General features: G+C 41.9%; 1 protein-coding gene across 11 annotated transcripts in view; it reads left to right on the top strand.

The window, feature by feature from the left end:
• Window positions 1-20290, top strand: part of CD80 (CD80 molecule) — a 43174-nt gene that overhangs the window by 7241 nt on the left and 15643 nt on the right. For 2 of the 11 annotated variants that reach the window (XR_007155795.1, XR_007155796.1), the window contains 2 exons: window positions 3079-3149; window positions 11051-11158. Coding sequence is in view for 1 of the 11 variants with exons in the window: in XM_047875984.1 (XP_047731940.1) it covers window positions 11059-11158 (100 nt within the window). In the remaining 10 variants the exon portion in view is untranslated. The other 9 variants (XR_007155793.1, XR_007155794.1, XR_007155792.1 and 6 more) reach the window with 9 other exon arrangements.

The following is a 20290-nucleotide window of genomic DNA, read 5'->3' on the forward strand; positions in this document are numbered from 1 at the left end:
CTGGCTATTTTATTTTTAAGGTTGACAACATCTACTGACCTTTTTTCTTCTTGGTCAAACATTGGAAAATGTTTCTCATCAAGGACATCAAGGACATGGTCAGGAAAACCAAAAGAACAATCTGTCAGTTGGCTCCAAATAACTGCAATAACCATTACACTCTTCTATACCCCCCCAACACTCCCCATACTCACCAGGCTTAAATAATAAAGACACTTATTATCTTATATAACAAAATGTCTACACATATCTAGATTATCTTAATACATATATATATCTCAGATATATATATATCTATATCTGATATATATATCAGAAATCCCCAGGGTTAATTATTTGTTATCAAGTATCCAGTTCCTTTCATCTCTCTGCCCCACTAGTCTCACTGTGTTAGCTTTGTCCCCAAGCTGACATCTCTGACAGATATAAAGTCCAATTACAATAACAGACAATGTCCAATGGGAAAAGACAGCATGTCTTCTTTTAAGGATGAAGAAACTGTTAAGAAAGCCTCCTCCTGTGCTCCCCTCCAAGACTAAACCAATCACTGTTAGATTATGAGGGTTTTTTTGATCAAGGATAAAACATCTTCCCTGAGAGATGGATACTTATACAAAAATCAAGATTTTGTTCATAAAGGAAAGAGTGAATGCTAATCTGCCAAGAACTAATATTTATCTGGCATTTTACTAGTGCTAGACATTAGTGTAGATACTGGAAAGACAGAGACATTGAAGATTTAGTTCCCCACCCCCAGTTTTATTGAGGAAGACATATTGCAAGTATCTTCATTAGTCACCAATTCAGTATTATTTGCCATTTTGAGGCTTTTGCTGAGAAACAAACTTGAGGGACTCAAATCTAATCTCTGAGATGTTTCATCTGTAAGGTGGAAATAATGGTAATTTTCTTAAAGAGTTGTTAACAATGTCCAGGAGTGATCTTTATATATCCTACAGACATTAAAGACCAACTGTTACCAGGTATATGCTCTGACATAGGACCCTCTCTCATGGAGTGAACCCAGCCATGTGATCTCATTTTAGGCTGCTGACTCATGATATTTAAAAAAAATTTTTTAATACAATGTTTACATTTTTTAATGATAAAAGTAATGCATACTTTCAGCAGAAATGTTGGGAAAGCTTCTAAAAATCTTTCCAAAAGAAGTACCCACACTTGTTCATGAAGATAAGTGTTCCTGAATGTTCTTTGCAGAATTGTTTCTAATAGCTGAAAGTTGGAAATAACCTCAATATCTGTTTACAGGGAAGTAAGTTTGTGTTACATTTTCCTAAATCATGGCATAATTATGGAACTGTTTAAAATCATGAGGCGGATATTTAAGTCAGTAGACTTTGGGTAAATAATCAAGCTCACATGGAAAGAACTTAGAGATATTTTGTTAAGTAAAAATATCAAATTTGAGAATGAAGAATATATATGGTCTTATGTAAAAAAAAAGTGTGTGTGTGTGTGTGTGTGTGTGTATAAAATGACTGAAAGGATACACATCAAGTTGTTAATAATGATTATGATTACCTCTCAAGAGGATAATGGGAGAGTTTGCCAGGAGAAGTTTAAGGGGAAACTTTTAATCTTTCACAATTAGAATTTTTACATATTATACGTGTAAAGAAATTTTGGAAAACACAGAAAAAACATAATCACTCACATTTCATCACTCATACTGTATATACTTAAAATCTTTATTTTTTTCACATGTGTTTGAAAAAAATGTGGATCCTTTTGTATATACAATTTTTTATCCTATTTTTAACCACTAAGCTTTACATTGTAAGCATTTCTGTCATTAGTGATAGTATTTTTAGCATAATTGATTCCAAATGCTCAGATAAGGTAATGCCTCTAGCATAAACTCCCTTTCATATTGATACAAAGAAAATGAGGCCCTGAAGTTCAGTTGCTCTCCAACCGCAGTATTGTCAAAACTGGTTCATTTGAAGGGAAACAGAAGGACAGATAACTGAAAAACAGGTTATTAAACAAGTCTTTGCCACTTCGTGTCTTCATTGTGTAATACCACACCTAGTTAAAGCATGAGAGCTAAAAAAAAAAAAAAAAAAAGAGATTGAGAGAGCGCTAACAGGAAATGGTTAATAGGCAGGGCCCCTTGAACTCTTGCAGACGCAAAATAACTAAAAGATTCAAAGGTAAACATACCACAGAATAGGATTTCAATATACATTTGTTAAAATGAATTAAAGTTGGGGGAAGGGGGATGAAGTAAAGGCTTTTTAGAAGAAACCAGAAAAAAGCTAGTACAGGAGACATTGGAAGCCCAAAGCAGCTGTCCACATATCAATTCAATTCAGAAGACTTGGTGAACATATTCACTTGGGCTAGGCAATAATACCCAGATATTCAGTCAAACATTTTTCTAGATGTTTCTGTGAAAGTATTTTTTAGATGAGACGAGCATTGAAATCAGTAGATACTGAGTAAAGCCGATGATATTCCATGACAGAATCGGGCCTGACCAATTCAGTATGGAGGCCTTAATAGAAAAAAGACTGACCTCCAGCAAGGAAGTAGGAAGTCTGACAGCAGACTGTCTTCTGACTTGATAAAGGAAGTTTTCAACTTTTAATGTTTGTGGGCCAGGCTCCCATGCTTCTAGGGAAGCTGTACTTTAACATTTACCAAGTCAAATTGATTCGGCAAAACCTCAAAGCATGGGCTCTATTTCTGCCCAGGGTACACATTGTACATCTGCTTCATTGAAGAAAATAACCAAAGAGGTGCATTCTGAGCATAAAAGATAAGAAAAAGTAAGAAATTTCCCTGCTCCCACATGATTAAAGTCAGATAGCCCCTTGCATATACTAGAAAATTAGGACAAGGCCTACAACTTACTGAAATGTTCTTCATCTAATTATTTGTAACTTTTTGTGTGAATAAATGTATATAACCCTACACCAAATGTTCCCTTACTGGAGCACTCTCTTCTTTGTGAAGACTGTGTATCTCAGGCAGCTGTCCTAACTTGAGCTTGAATAAAACTCTCTTCCTTTTTCTTTTTTAGAAATTCTAAAAGGTTCATTCATTTTGTGTCAGTAGACTCGAGCTGCAGCATCTGCTCTTTCCTGGGTCCCCAGAGATTTGGACTTGCCAGCCTTCACAATCAGGTGGGTCACTTCCTCAGAATAAATCTCTTTCTCTCCATACATATACATATTGACTCTGTGTCTTTGGAGAACCCTTACTTATACAGCACATAAAATGTGTCAGGTGCTTTGCCAGGTGCTCCCCAAAGTTACAGAGGTAAGGCAAAAATCATGCTACTAGAGGAGACTTGGTAAAGTATAATGACATTAGGCCATGAGGACTGTGACAAGGGGGAATGTTCAAGATACAAGGTCAGCAGATATGAGAGAGACATTACCGTCTTAGAGTGTTCAGAGAAGGCGTCCAGAAAAAATAACACCTGGGCTGATTTTTGAAGCATAATTAAGAAGACAATTTAAAATTGCCAGAAGCCCAGTGATAACCCAAACAGCCAGCACGCGGGAGAAGCAAAAAAAAAAAAAAAAAAAAAAAAAAAAAAAAAAAAAAGGAGGAGAAGGAGAAGAAAGAGGAGAAGGAGAAGTAGTAGTAGTGAAAGTGAAGATGCAGGTTTAGGTTGGCATATTCTCCCGAGCTGAGGCACAGTTGCTCATCCCCAGAGCAACTAGCTAAATATGCATCTGCAGTATGATGAAAATGCCAACAAAATATTTGTGGAAATATGTGGAAATTGTGGCAATAATGAGTGGAAGTATGACATACCACGGCCAGGAATCACCTCTGTGGATTCTTTCTAAATGAGCCCAGTTAACTACATGTAGAAAATGGATCCAGAGAAAAGTAACAGGCAACAACAGAAAGGATGCTAAACTGGGTAACTCAGAAAGAAAGCAATGGAAAGCCGAGGTTTTGTTTCACACAGGCTGAGTGGTTTTGAGGAGCTTGGTAATGATGCTCTATTGCCCTGAAGTGTTTCTGTTTATTTGTTTCGGGCTTATAATGGACACAAATGCTCCCCACTTCTGTGGATGACTGAATGAGAGAAAATCATCTTAAATTAAAGCAGGAGATAGTTTGGTTGTGTTTAGGGAAGTTTTTTTTTTTTTTTTTTTTCCTGACTAAACTGGTAAGGGCTTCCTTCAAAGGACATTGCAGCATGTTACTGCGTGATCCTTTGAGAAAAGAAGAGACAAGTACTGTGTCCAGGAGAATCGAGGCTTCTGTGCCTGAGGGTAGGGACCTGCTCTGGAATCTTGGCCAGTCCAGGATTTGGGGGAATTAAGAGTCACTACAGCCGTTGGCTGCCCCTCCCCCTACCCACACTGTCCACCAGAGCTGTTAACAAATTTACAAAAGCCACTCTTTTCAGTTTTCTATTTTATTTTCCTTGTCTCCTGAGAAACATAGAAAGGAGCCAATCACCAGGCAGGAGAAAGAGAAACTAGAAATGATCTTGGTGCTTTCACAACGGGACTGTATAGTGCCGTGAAAGCAAACTTCAATGAATTAAAGGTCATGTGAATTAAAGATTTTAACAGTAGGGTGTTATTTACTGTTTAAGCCCTCTATGCTACTTATGCACCCCTAAAATGGAGTAATCAACCTCCTTTACTTTCCTCCTTCTTCCCCCTTCTTCTTCCTCTTCCTCCTTCTCCTCTCCTTCCCTTCCTCCCCCTTCTCCCCTTTCTTCCTTGAATATTTTTCTGAAAAGTGAAGTAATAGTTGCCATTTGTTTCTTATTGACAATGTAATATAAACTGAAGGGGAAAACCAAAAGGCCAAAACAAAAGGTCACAGTGTCCAGACTTCAAAAAGGCAGATGGGGAGTAGTAGTTGAACTCTATTCATAAAATTAAAGAGAAATCGCATGGCTTGATTAGAAAGGGGAATTTATCTCTCAGCAGGTCTTCCCAGAAACAGCACCATTTAAAGCACACCTTGCATAGATATTTAGCTGTTGTTTGAATATGAGAAGGAATTTGAGGAATTGAAGCCTCTGCAGAAGAGCAAGTACCCACCATAAAGGCAGAATTTGATGAAGAGCTTTTAAAACATTTTTTTAAATGTTTGTTCATTTTTGAGAGAGAGACAGAGTGACAGAGATAGGGCACAAGCAGAGGAGGGGCAGAGAGAGGAAGACACAGAATCCGAAGCAGGCTCCAGGCTCTGAGCTGTCAGCACAGAGCCCAACAGGGGGCTCAAACCCACAAACTGTGAGATCATGACCTGAGCCGAAGTCAGACACTTAACCGACTGAGTCACCCAGACACTTAACTGACTGAGCCACCAAGGTGCCCCCAGTGAAGAGCTTTAACAGTGCTCTCAGACTAAATCCCTTCAGCTTTGGACTGATTTCTCTGGTGGCCACGGGAGGAGGTTGAGGGACTCTCTAGGGCCTGACACCACTAGGAAACCTGCCTAAACCGGCTGCCATTGTGAAGTCATTGGTTTCACTCTTTAGATTCTCTACCCCAGGCTTCACCATAGGAGTGGCTACTTTCCATTTCCTGGAGGCTGTATTTTTACTCACTGAGAGCCAGCCCAGTGAGCAGTCAAGTCTGTTAGGAGTACCAGAGGCCCATTGCAAACCCTAGGAGGGGATCGTGGGGATCCAGCTGGCCAGCTGAGCTTCTGTCCCTGTGGGAGGGAAATCCCAATAGGATTGGGAGAAGCAGAGAGGCTGATGACCATCTGGTAGAAAGTGAACCAAAGGTTTCAAAATCTACTGGTGGATGGATCTCCCAATCCAAGGGTGGGAAATCATGACTTACAGAAGTGAACTACTGCCCTGGAGGAGGTATGGGACTCCTATTCTGCAGGCCCCTATTCAGCTGATTGCTCTGGTCCTTTTCTCTGCTATCTCTTGCTTCTTTTGCTTAGGGCCCCTCTACCTTGTTCTTATTTCTCCCATTCTGTTCCCTTTTGCATCTCTATTGCTTGACACAGTTCCAGGTTCACAGTACAAACTCCATACATTTGAGGGGAATTGGCTTGACATGCCAAAGGAGTGGTACATACATTAGAAGCAAAGAGAAAGGGAAGAGCAGATGGGGATTAGAAGAATCAATGACAACTTCTTGAGGAAAAGGCATTTGGTCTGGTCCTTTCAGGAAGGAAGATGTTTGGATGGGCAGAGAGACAGGGAAAGGCACCTAGAAAGTTAAGGAACAGTCAAGGTTTTCAGGCAGAGAGAATGTAATGCCAAATGCAGGCAGAAGAGGAGCAGTGGGCATTGGGGATAGAGCTCTTAATTTAGACAAGGTTTAACTCTGAATTTCCACTGTTCTTTTCATTTTAAGAATTCCAGTGCTGGGGCGCCTGGGTGGCGCAGTCGGTTAAGCGTCCGACTTCAGCCAGGTCACGATCTCGCGGTCCGTGAGTTCGAGCCCCGCGTCAGGCTCTGGGCTGATGGCTCGGAGTCTGGAGCCTGTTTCCGATTCTGTGTCTCCCTCTCTCTCTGCCCCTCCCCCGTTCATGCTCTGTCTCTCTCTGTCCCAAAAATAAATAAACGTTGAAAAAAAAAAAATTAAAAAAAAAAAAAAGAATTCCAGTGATTTCCATTTCAGAGAACCAGAAGGAGTGTGACAGCATTCAGAGAGGAAGAGATGACCACTCTTACATTGATAACATTTCTACCAGCTTTAGCAGACTATGGCACCACTTGGGAGGACCATGGTCTTAAAGCCTAGATCTTGCCACCCCATGCTGGTTATAAATAGGGTGCAGGTTATAAACAACTTTGAATGAAGCAGGGGAAGGAGCCAGAGGAGCATTTCAGCCCCTCCACTGAGAGGCTGAAGGTCACTGCAACTGTAAAGTGGAAGTTGTTCACATCCTTCCTCATCATTATTCGAAATATGCAGCTGAGGCTCAGACCAAGACACAGATGAATGAAAATGCTCACCAAGCTTTTTTTTTTTTTTTTTTTTTTTTTTAACAGAGAAGATGAAAATGCAGTGGGCCCCTGTCATATAAAGTCTTACCGGCATGCTTTGTAGAACTTGAATATTCTAAGAGCAGTCAGCCACTGAACCCTGGCACAAACTTATCACTGGTGTGGAGCAAGGTGCCTCTGCCTCCCCCATTTCTTACCCACACTCTCTTTGCTCTTTCTGGCTGCTTTCAGAGAGATGGTGCCTTTGCCAATTGACAAGAAGTAGAAGAGGCAATGTTTATTAAATAGAAGCTGCTGCCTCTCCTGCCACGCCAACTCTACAATACATCTGTTTCTACTGCCACGTTTCTACCTCTACAGAAACATGGCCAAGATGGGAGGGACATGAAACCCCCCTACCTTGGGCTGATATTGTCTTGATGTAAGAAGGCAATATTGATTAAAACACCAGTATTTCAAATTGTCTCTTTATTTGGCACCCTGAAGTTTTTTCACCTTCTAGAACACTGTATCATAGTGACATTAAAGTTGAGTCAGAGGTGACCTTTTCTTCTCTAACAGGGAGAAAGACAAGGTCCTTCTCACCGCAGGTAAGTTTTATGAAAGAGTCCATAAAGAAACTGAAAACCTGGAAATGGATTGTCTTAAAATTACCAGTGCCTGCATACCCTTTGAAAACCTGCAGGCAACTTTGGGGGTAGAGGTATCTCAGTTTGAAGACCCTCCCTTCAACCCAAACAGCTCCATCTCCCGGCAGAGAGGCACTAACGCTGTGGATGCTACCAGGAGAGATACTATACAAGTGGACCTATCACATCACATTGTATTAGCTGCTACTCACTCGTGTGCATAAGACTTGTCTCAAAGGCAGTCAGCAATTATCTGAGGCTAGGGCATTAGCTGAGCATTGGGACACATTCCCCCAGGTGAGGTCCAGGCCTGGGGAGAGCCTGAGCACAGTCATGAAGTGGCAGAGACTTTATTCTTTCCTTCTCTTCCCTCATGATGATTGTCACTCCTCCCCACCCTGCGGACACCCAAAGGGTGTCATCCTTCCATATCAGCTTTTAGTATGAAGGGATTTCAGTGCCTTCCTTAACACTGAAAAATATTAGGATAGATGGCAGCTTAAACTGTGATTTTTTTTCCAGGGAAGTTTACTTTCTAATAGCCTGAAGTCAATATTTCAGACATTTCTATACCATATTCACAAGGTTTACCATATTCATGTATCATATTTACTGTCTTTTTTTTTTCCTCTAAATTGACTCACATTTCTACAAATTTAGATAGAAAACTATTGTATCTCTACCATATCCCTGCACTGGCAGTGCAGAGCCTGCTTGGAATTCTCTCTCTCTGCTTTTCCCCTGCTCGCTCCCCCCCCCGCCAAAGAAAGAAAGAAAGAAAGAAAGAAAGAAAGAAAGAAAGAAAAGAAAAGAAAGAGTATCCCTCCTGCCTTACCCTAGATTCTGCAGAAAGCAAAGCTGGAAAAAAAAGGCCTAGTTTATTGGGAATGTAGTCCAGTGGTATAGGACAGGGGGATTGAGACAGGAAAGAAAGAAAAGCCAGTACAAGGGTGCTTTACCAGGTTGGCTTTTGCTGCAGGCAACTGGTACTCAACCCCACTGGGACCTTCTGGAGAACCTCGTGAAATGTCTCCTAGAACTCTCCACCTGGAAACTGTCAGCTTCCAACCCCCTCTGGTCAAGAAGTAGCCCCACGGGCACTAACTACCCCCAAATTCCCAGGCTGCACATGTTCAAGCACAAAACTCCCCATGCCAAAGCAACAGAGAAGCTCCAGGGGCAGAAGCAAACTGTGAAATGTGCAAAACAGGTCAGCTGCACCAGCATGAGTCAGCTGTTTACCTACAGAATGCTCCAGAATTCTATACAGGGGTAGAAGGCTGATTGAAACAGAAGGGGTGGGTGAGTACTAAAACCTTCTTCATCCTATGCCTTGGTTCTATCACTGTGCTCACCTGAGGTGCCCTCAACCATGGCTACAGTAACTGCAATCCTGTCCAGCATGGCTGCCGGAAGTCTCTTCTGTGAAGGTAGCTGAGGTGGAGGGGTGGGAGTGCTGTTAAGGGTGGCCTGTTGAGCCCAGCACTCTCCAAAAAGTGGCCACTATATATGAGGTAGATGGCCCACTCCTGCAGTGGCAGGGCCATGAGTAGAGAGGGGTAACTCTGGGTGCTAAAACAAAACTTGAGACCGACACAGAAACAACTGGCCCACAAAGCTCACAGTCTGTCTACCGCCAAAGCCAATGGCTCCCCCAGGCTGCCCAATGCAGTCTTCTCTCCCCTTGAGACTACTGGTTTGTGTGAGGTAGTGAGGGAGGGGCTGTGTGGTTGGTCTAGGCCACACCCTCTGAGGAGATGCTGATAAAAAGGGAAAGCTGAGCAAGCTTCCTCAAATCATACGTAACACCCTACCCATCCCTTGCTTTGACTTAAACATTTCTGGTGAAGAACATCAGATCTTCTAGGGAGTAAAAGGAAGTTGGAAGATATATCACCCAAAGAAAAACTGAGAAACTTGCCATTATTTTGGAGACAGCAAGAAAAGAACATCTCAGAACTGGGGCCTCATCCTTTGATTTTTTTAACACAAGAGAAAAAGAACAATTGTTCTTCAGCAGGTAAGTACATTTAATATTATCTTAATGTGGGATAGCTTGGTAGGAATAGTTACCAATAACATGACTGCTTTTTTTTTTTTCTTAAGTTTACTTATTTATTTTGAGAGAGGGAGCAGGAAAGAGAGAATCCCAAGCAGGTTCCGCACTGCCAGTGCAGAGCCTGATGCAGGATTTGAACTCACAAACTGTGAGGTCATGACCTGAGCCCAAACCAAGAGTCAGACCGTTAACCAGCTGAACCACCCAGGCACCCCAATCTGACTGCTTTTTAAACAAACATACCATCACTCCTATCTCCAAGATGCATACCTATTTCCAAAGGAGCCTACCGGGGTCTCATTCCCATAGGAGGCTGAGGCTTCCCAGCATAGTTGGAGAATCATCACCAGAATTATGGCTTATAAAATTCTGATGAATAAATGAATCCAAGCTAATCCTGTTTAAAATGGAGCGTGGCTAATAAAACAAACAATTAAGGGTGGCTGGAAAATGACCTCTGGGGTGGTTCCCAAAGAGGAGGCTCAAATGTCCTCTGGGTAGCATTGGACTATGTCTGTGGTGGCAACCTCAGAAGATCACATTGAAGCACAGCATTCTATTTCAGTTCTAAGTTTTGATACATTTACTGAAAAAACTCAGCTTACTCACATTATAGTACATAATATAACTAAGTAATATTTGCAATATGTCTTTTCCCTTTCTACTGATAGATTTTTCTATCTGAATCTGTTTTCTATCTGAATCTGTTGATTCAGATCCTCTACCCCTTTAAGACATGTCTTTGTTTTTATATATACATATATATATATATATATACACAGATATATATATATATATATATATATGTATATCTGTGTATATATATGTATATGTATATGTTAATGTATTGAGAAGGAAGTACTTTCGTAACTTAAGTACTGCCTTGGACAAACTATGCCCTCACCAATATTTTGTGTTTCTTGGTATGTTTTGAAGAACACCAGAACTTTGGCTAACCGATATTGACTGCCCTTGTAGTTCTCTGTGCTTTTACCCAAAGTCTTAATCATCTCCATAAACAGAGCCATTCTATGGGAGAGCTGTGATTAGTTTGGGGAACATGTACAAGGCAGGGTTACCTCCTTGGAGTTCCCCCAACCTTTGCTTTTCCCACAAGATTGTCTGCTTTAGAAGTTTCTCAGATTAAGATCGCCGACTCATTTCAGGCAGGCAACTAGGGAGTTTTACAACCCATACTAGGCCGACCTTCCTTCCTGGGTGACTCTTTTTCCTTTCCAGGTTGTGAAAATAAACCCACAACCTTTTATATTCAGGAGTTTGGAGACCCAGGTACACCATTCATGGTGTGTTTTTGCAAATGTCACAGGAGAACCCTCTGTATGAGATGATTGAATTGTCTTCTGTTCCTGCCTTGTGCTTGCTGGGAATTACCCATGTCTAACTTGGTTTGAAATTGTTTTCATTCTCTGCCCTACGCAGCAAAAGCCATGGATCACGCAGCTAAGTGGAAAACACCACTACTGAAGCACCCATATCCCAAGCTCTTTCCGCTCTTGATGCTAGCTAGTCTTTTTTACTTCTGTTCAGGTAAGGAACTTTCAGGAACTTGACTGAGTTTGCTGCTTCAAAGTTTAGGTGGTGGTGTTTTCTGTGCTGCCCCCTTCTGTCACCCTGCAAGCTAACCTTCGGGGGCTGGATTTGGGAGGCTGTTGAGAAGAGCAGGGCTCATCCTGCTGAAGGATGGTTCTGACTTTATTTTTAAAATCCAAACAAAATATCTTCTTTCTGCTGAACAGCATACTACCTGGTTTCCCCAAAGTAAAGAGAAGAATCTGGCTTCAGCATGGTTTGCCGGTTTGCAAAGAGCCTGACATCAAAGGTCCTTAAAAGGTCTTAAAAGCTGCTAACTTAAAGCATGTCTGCACTGCAGGCATCACCCAGAATATCTAAGTGTGAGGGAAGGAGGCAGGTGGATGGGGAGAGGAGTTTGGGCACATGGATTACTGGCCCACAGTGGTGGTCGTCATATATTTTCTGTCCTGGGCTGGAAATTTTGCTATTTCACATGGTTGCTGAATCCAGAGAACTGTGACTTAAGTTTCACAATTTATGCATCAGATATTATATATATTTGGCAGTTATATGACCTTTCCAACAGTTACAGTTTTCTTCTGGTAAGTTAGGGGAGCACCTTCAAGTCTCCTGGGGAGTCTAAAGAGTTTAAAAATACTTAGAAGGAAACTTATACAGGCTTCCTGGAAATATGTGTGTGTGTGGGAACCAATGAAAAGGAGAATATAAAATTAAAACCAGAGTTTTAGCAATTATAACAGGAAAATTAGAGGCAAGTGGAAGGAGATGATCTTTGAGCTAAAGAAAAATATTTAGGAAAGCACTTTGTCCTATAGCTACAGCCAGATTTCTTTGTTGCTGTACTGAGTCAACAAACAAATCCATGAACTTCTCATGCTTGAACACCTACTATGTACTTAAAAACTGTGCCTGGGAATCCTGTCCTCTAAGAGATTTGAGTGTGTTAGTTGGAGAAGGCAAAAGTAACCCACAGGCAAGTAAAGAGCAGTGAAGGGCCTGGTTCTGACTGTAAGAGCCTAAGACCGGGGCGGGCTGGGGCAGCTGGGCAGGCTTCTGGTGGAGGATGGGCGATGATGAGAGAATTCTGAGTAGGACAACAGCACAGACAAAGGCACAAAGGTAAGGATGAGTCTGGCACAAGCGGTCTTCCTTTTGTTTACTCATTTATTAATTCAACAAATGTTGAGCATCTCCTATGTACAGGAGACTTTTCTTGGTCCCGGGGACAAGTTGCGAGCAAAATTGGTGTGGCTGTTGTCTTCATGGAAGTTATAGTCATTAGGAAGAACGTGAAAATCAATCAAAGAATCACTCAAATGAATGTATGAGCAACAAGCAATGTCTTCCTCTGCCAGGAGAGAGTGGTGAGGGAGATCTGGGTGAAGGTGGGAGAGCAGCATGTGGAGGAAACAAAGGAGCAGGAAAGTGAAAGCGGCTGGTGTTGGGGCAGGCGGAGGCAGGGACCAGATTCCATGGGGCTTGAAGGCCATGGTCAGGAATCTGAATGTTATTTAGAGCGTACTGGGAAGCCATGGAAGTGTTTTAAGGAGTTGTGACATGGTCTATACTAGTGCTGCTCACACCTCGATGATACATATCAATCACCCGGGGGCCTTGTCAAAAGCAGGAGATTTTTAGGGCAGTGAAAAGACTCAGTATGATACTGTAATGGTGGATACATGTCGTTTTACGTTTGTCAAAACCCATAGGATGTATAGTGTCAAGAATGATCCCTAAAGTAAAGTGCAGACTTTGGTGATAATGTGTTAATGTGGGTTCATCGATTGTCACAAATGTACCCTCTGGCATAGGATGTTGATGGTAGGGGAAGCTGTGTGCATGGACAAGATGGAGTATATAGGAACTCTCTGTACTTTCTATTCATTTTGCTATGAACCTAAAACTGCTCTAAAATAAAGCCTGTATATTTTTTGAAAAATACAGTTTCTGCCTAGGTGGGTCAGGGAGGGGCCTGAGATTCTGCATTCTTTAACAAGCAGTCGGGTGATGCCGACACTGTTGGGCCACAGCCCTTCAGTTTGAGTAGTAAAGTTCTGAAATGACGTTACAAAAAAAAAAAAAAAAAGGTGTCGCTAGAGCAGAAAGAATGGCTTGTAGGGCTGACAGAGCGATTGTGTGAAACCTGTCAGGAGGCTGTTATAGACAGCTTTGATGAAGAGACTGGAGTCAGAGGGAGATGGGGGAATCAGAGGGTGTGTGTGATGTAGAATCGGGGAGAGTTTGCCAGACTGGGTACAGCTAGGAGCTGAGCATGTCCTGTGGGAGGCAAGACTGGGTGAGATTATGGAGGCCTTTGCTTCAGGGAAAGGGATTTGGCACACACCTTCCTCTCCTGGTCTCCACTTCTGGTTTGGTCTGTGGAGGCAAAACTAAAAACTCATGTACTCCAGAAACTGGTATGTATGTATGTATTTATTTATTTTTAAATTTTTTAAATGTTTGTTTTATTTCTGAGAGAGAGACAGAGTGCAAGCAGGGGAGGGACAGAGAGAGAGGCAGACACAGAATCCAAAGCAGGCTCCAGACTCTGAGTTGTCAGCACAGAGCCTGACGCAGGACTCAAACCCACAAACCGTGAGATCATGACCTGAGCCGAAGTCAAATGCTTAACTAACTGAGAAGTTGGCACCCCCAGTTTCTGGCACCCCCAGAAACTGGTATTTATAAGGCAGAGGATCTAACACGGTCGCTTTCAGAGGGGCTGACCTTGTCAGGTAGCTTTCTCTGAGGTGGGATATCTTCAGGTAAGCACAGCTCTAAGGGGAGTGGAGAGGCCTTTGGTAGGAGTGGGCCAGGGACATAAGAAAGGTGTTGCCCGTAAGTTTATGGCATGAGGAAAACTGAGCCACAGGGAAAAGAAGGCCCTCAATGAACCACAGACACTCTTCCTGTCATGTATTGTCTGAGCGCTGCTGGCCAAGGGTCCTAGAAGTCACAGTTCTTGCTGTGAGAACTCTGATATTCAATGTCCCTGAGCTTTTTAAAGATTTAAGTACTGTTTAGAGACACAAAAGGGTCAGACTTTATACAGAGTGCATAGGCTGGGTCTCAAGAGAAGAGAAAGTCAGGAGCAATGGAAAAAATCAGGTAACAAGTCTGAAATCTGTTAGCTGCTGGAGAGCAGATACTTCTCCCCCTTGTGTTCCCAGCACCAAGCCCAAGGCCAACAGGAGCCCCAGGTGTGCTGGTTCCCTTCATGAAAAGTACTTACAAGTGTCCCCAAAGGTCACTTCCATTGGAAAGATATACACAGACCATTAGCAGTAAATCTCTAGATGGTGGGGTTATATCTATAACTTTTAGGTGTTTCTATATTTTCCATTCTTTCTAAATTTAGTGTGTTTCCTTTAGAATTAGGGAACATCTTTACTTAAAAAGCACTCTCAAGTCCCAGTGAGCTAACATAGAGCCCAACACATGGGGATTTAATCTGTTCTGCCCAACTGTGGGCACTTGGCTCAGTCCGGATGTCAGCCAGTTACCACAGTGATTCTGGCCTGTCCTGGGTGTGATTCAATAAATCACATGCTGCACATGACAGGAAAGTTAATTAAGGAAATGAGAGAAAATTAAGTTTAAAATTTCTGTATAGTGTGTTACAATTAACTTAGCACTTTTACATCTGGGTATTATATGATTTACATCATATAATCCCCGTGATAATTATGTAAAGTTTTAGTAGAGAATGTATTATGCCCCTTTTGTAGAGATTCCCAAGGAACCAATTTGTCCGAGGTTATGATTCTAATGTGCAAAAACCGATGGAGGCAGATCTCATCTCCTGATGCCTAGTCATGCATTCAGTAAATATTTATTGAGTGCCTACTTTGGGCCAGTCCCTGTTCTAGATTCTGTGGATATAATGATAAACTAAACAGATATAGCCCCCCCGCCCCCCTCGTTCCCATAGCCTCAGAAGTAACTGCTGCTGAAGATAAACTTGAAGAGAAGTAAATCAGGGCAAGGGACTAATGAGGAGCAGCATGGATGAGGTCTGGGAGGAGGGCACTGGTTAAAGAGAGTCAAAGAAGGGCTCCCTGACAAAGGGAAATGAGGAACTGGGCTGTGTGGATGTCTGGGGAAGGCAATGGTACACCTGTCATATGCCCACAACTGCAGAGGTATCTTCTGTGTGTTACCTCACAGAATCCTCATGCCCGCTTTGTTAGGTAAGTGTTGTTGTGCCCATCTGTAAAATAGTGAAGCAAGGTCAAAATTCAACTAGGTTTTAGGTAGTAATACTCAGATTTCAGGGACCTGACTCTCCCCTCCAGAGCCACTGAAGCACACAAAACACTTCAGAGACCTTTTAATTGTCTGCGTGTAGCAGCCCTGAGTATGGAAGCTGGGTCCCGGTGGAATTTCCAAATTGCCCAGAAGATTTTTGGTTCCTCTTTTCAGTCTGGTTCTTCTTCAGCATGAGTGTGTGGTGAGAGGAGTTCACATAGGAACATTAAGGATCCCATTGATGGTTACTGACCTTTAGAGAGACACCCACACTTCTCCTCAGATGGCTGGACAAAAACTCCTTAAGAGTCATCATTGAAGGGGTGCTTGCCTGGCTCAGTCAATAGAGCACATGACTCTTGATCTCAGGGTTGTGAGTTCAAGCCCCACATTGGGCGTGGAGCCTACTTAATTAACAACCAAAAAAAACCTTTTTTTAATTAAAAAAAAAGTCATTAGTCAAAGTATCTCATTTTCAGTTAAGATTCCTCTTTTTTTCATTTTTGTTATTTTTATTTTTTTATTTTAGAGAGAGGAAGAGTGAGCAAGGGAAAGGGGTAGAGGGAGAGAAAGAGAGAATCTTAAGCAGGCTCCACACTGAAGGGCTCAATCCCACGACCCTGGGATTGAACTGGGACCTGAACTGAAATCAAGAGTCAGACACTCAACTGACTGAGCCATCTATGTGCCCCTGAGATTCCTCTTTTGCTAATGTCACCACATGTAAAAATTACTTAGAAATCCTGGATTCTTTTCGGGTGGGAACAAACAGATCATAGGGAAAGACCCTATTTAGAATCTCAGATGAATGAGCTGCTTTCTGTCGTGGTATCTGTAATGGCCAATAGCAAGACCAGAATCCTGTGTATCTGATGTAACCCCTGAGTGAAATGAAAGGACCACAGGGTAGAAGTTGGGAGCAAGAGTTGGGGAAGGAAAGGAAAAGTCTTATAGAAGACCTGCCATGTACTAGGGACTTTTCCATTTATATCATTTAATTGAATTTAATTTTACAGTGATTCTGAGAGGTAGGTATTACATACTTTTTACTGATGAGGAATTGGATTAATCAGCAAGTGGCTGAGCTGGGACTAGAATCCAAGTCAGTAGGAATCCGTAGTTGATGCTCCTACATATCAGTTTGCTTCTGCTGTATTTTTTTAATATAAAGTTTATTTATTTATTTTGAGAGACAGAAAGAGAGAGAGTGTGCGTGCATGCATGCGGGGGAGGGGCAGAGGGAGAGAGACAGAATCCCAAGCAGTCTCTGCACTGTCAGCACAGAGCCCAAAGCGGACCTTGAACTCACAAAGCATTGTCATGACCTGAGCCCAAACCAAAAGCCAACAGACCCTTAACTGACTGAGCCACCCAGGTGCCCTCTGCTGTATCTTTCTCAAAAGAGCTCAGGTTGGGGCACCCGGGTGGCTCAGTCGGTTGACCGTCCAGCTTTTGATCTCCACTCAGGTCATGATCTCACGATTTTGGGGGTTAGAGCCCTACATCGGGCTCTGTGCTGACAGCCTGAAGCTTGCCTGGGATTTTCTCTCTCTGCCCCACCCCCACTCATGCTGCGCACCCCCTCCCCCAAATAAATAAACATTAGACAATAAACATTAGACAAAAAAAGAACTCAGGTTATTTATCTATTATGTGCTCCTCTGAAGTATATCTTTTCATTTCTTCACTTTCTCAGTTATGCTCCCTAAAGCTGGGGGTGGCAGTGTTCTGTGCAATTGCCAAAAGGGGTGCCTGAGATCATTGGGAGTTTCCTCACACTGCTCTGAAGATACCCGCCATTAAAAAACTTACTTCCTAATGCTGTGGGGGGCCCATGTCCAATCTGATGAAGGCCTAAAGAACAGCTGTTGAGGTAGAGAGGTGCTCGTGCTCCATGATCATGCTATCTAAGAAGAGAGAGGGACTGGAGACTGGATCCTTTGATAGGGGATGCCATGTGGCTCTGGGGGATATGGGACATGATAGCATTGGTGGGGGAGGGAGTGGCTAGTGAAAGAGCTTGGGCTTGGGGGACTCTGCTTGTAGGTCAAGCAGAGCATAGGAAGAACGGCCACGCCTTCTGAACCAAAAAAATCAGAAAATATAGTCTGCCAGGGGAGTTTGGTGCTACTGATAAACGCTTAGGAGCTAACAAAAAGGTGGAGTTTGGATACTGAAATGTTGGTATTTCTGGAATATACTGATGGGAAAATGGGCAGAATGTTTTAAATGGGACCCTCTAATAGGGTAACTGTCACATGGATTGCAGATAGCTGAAAAGATAAGGACCGGATATAGATCCATTTAGCATTGCTGAAAAGGATAAAAATAGTCTGGGGGGGAGGGGGGAGGTGCACACTAAACCTTGTCTGGTGGAGATGAGGGGAGTAAATTCAGCCTGAAGTCATGAGTTCATTCCAGGCCTGGAACAAAAACGACCGTGCTTCTCAAAGCAAAAATGTTCAATGGTGGGGTCTGGCTGGGGGTGTGGGCAGTGCTGGCCTACTTAATCCTGGAACCGGGGCCTAAAGTTGGGGAAAACAATAAACAAGGAGAGTGGCCTGAAAGGTCTGGGCCAGAAAGTGTAAAACAGGGGCAGCTTCCTCTTCTGGGCTTAGTTTTCTCACCTATAAATAAGACAACCAAAATGAACTGACATGGAAGTCCTTTTAAGATCTCACAGTCCAATGATTTCCATATTCCTCATCGGGCTGAGTACATTGTGTACCCATACTTAGCATTCATATGCTAGGTTGCCTAAAGTCCTCCTTTTCCTGGGACTAGTGGACCTTCTCCCTCACTGTCCATCGACAGATGAATGGAAAAGAAAATGGAGTATATACATATGATGGAATATTATCATTACCTTATTATTCCTTAAAAAGGGAAGAGATTCTGGTACATGCTAAAACATGTATGAAACTTGAGGACACTATGCTAAGTGAAATATGCCAGTTACAAAAAGAAAATACTATATGATTCCAGTTATATGCAGTATCTAAAGTAGTCAAATTCATAGAAACAGAACATTAAGTGGTGGTTACCAAGAGGTAAAAAAAAAAAAAAAAAGAAATGCATACAGAGTTCCAGATTTGCAAGATGAAAAGTTCTGGAGATCTGTTTCACAACAATGTGAATATACATAATACTACTAAACTGTACACTTAAAAATGGTTAAGATGGTATAGTTTACATTATTTTATTTTTTTAGAATGTATTTATTTTTTAATTTACATCCAAGTTAGTTAGCATATGGTACAACAATAATTTCAGGAGTAGATTCCTTAAACCCCTTACCCATTTAGCCCATGCCCCCTCCGACAACCCCTCCAGTAACCCTCTGTTTGTTCTCTATATTTAAAAGTCTCTTATGTTTTGCCCCCCTCCCTGTTTTTATATTATTTTTGCTTTCCTTCCTTTATGTTCATCTGTTTTGTATCTTAAATTCCTCATATGAGTGAAGTCATATGATATTTGTCTTTATCTGACTGGCTAATTTCACTTAGCATAATACCTTCTAGTTCCATCCACAAAGTTGCAAATGGCAAGATTTCATTCTTTTTGATTGCTAAGTAATACTCCATTGTATATATAAACCACATCTTCTTTATCCATTCATCCCTCGATGGACATTTGGGCTCTTTCCATACTTTGGCTATTGTCGATAGTGCTGCTATAAACATTGGGGTGCTTGTGCCCCTTCAAAGCAGCACACCTGTATTCCTTGGTAAATACCTAGAAGTGCAGTTGCTGGGTCATAGGGTAGTTCTAGTTTTAATTTTTTGAGGAACCTCCATACTGTTTTCCAGAGTGGCTGCATCAGTTTGCGTTCCCACCAGCAGTGCAAAAGAGATCCTTTTTCTCCGCATCCTCACCAACATCTGTTGTTGCCTGAGTTGTTAATGTTAGCCATTCTGACAGGTGTGAGGTGGTATCTCATTGTGGTTTTGATTTGTATTTCCCTGATGATGAGTGATGTTGAGCATTTTTTCATGTGTCGGTTGGCCATCTGGATGTCTTCTTTGGAGAAGTGTCTATTCATGTCTTTTGCCCATTTCTTCACTGGATTGTTTTTTGGGTGTTGAGTTTGAGAAGTTCTTTGTAGATTTTGGATACTAACCCTTTATCTGATATGTCATTTGCAAATATCTTCTCCCATTCTGTCGGTCACCTTTTAGTTTTGCTGATTGTTTCCTTCACTGTGCAGAAGCTTTTTATTTTGATGAGGTCCCAGTAGTTAATTTTTGCTTTTGTTTCCCTTGCCTCCGGAGACATGTTGAGTAAGAAGTTGCTGAGGCCAAGGTCAGAGAGGTTTTTGCCTGCTTTCTCCTTGAGGATTTTGATGGCTTCCTGTCTTATGTTTAGGTCTCTTATCCATTTTGAGTTTATTTTTGTGTATGGTGTAAGAATGTGGTCCAGGTTCATTTTTCTGCATGTTGCTGTCCAGTTTTCCCAGCACCACTTGCTGAAGAGACTGTCTTTATTCCATTGGATATTCTTTCCTGCTTTGTCAGAGATTAATTGGCCATATGTTTGTGGGTCCATTTCTGGGTTCTCTATTCTATTCCATTGATCTAAGTGTCTGTTTTTGTGTCAGTACCATACTGTCTTGATGATTACAGCTTTGTAGTAGAGGCTAAAGTCTGGGATTGTGATGCCTCCAGCTTTAGTCTTCTTCTTCAATATTACTTTGGCTATTCAGGGTCTTTTGTGGTTCCATACACATTTTAGAATTCTTTATTCTAGCTCTGTGAAGAATACTGGTGTTATTTTGATGGGGATTGCTATTTTACATTTTTAAACCACAATAAAAAAAATAGCTCTGGGGACCAAAATGATCAAAATCAAACTGAGTTCTCTGATCATGCTTAGTCACTA

Source organism: Prionailurus viverrinus, chromosome C2, assembly GCF_022837055.1.
Source record: "Prionailurus viverrinus isolate Anna chromosome C2, UM_Priviv_1.0, whole genome shotgun sequence".
NCBI classification, from domain to species: domain Eukaryota; kingdom Metazoa; phylum Chordata; class Mammalia; order Carnivora; family Felidae; genus Prionailurus; species Prionailurus viverrinus.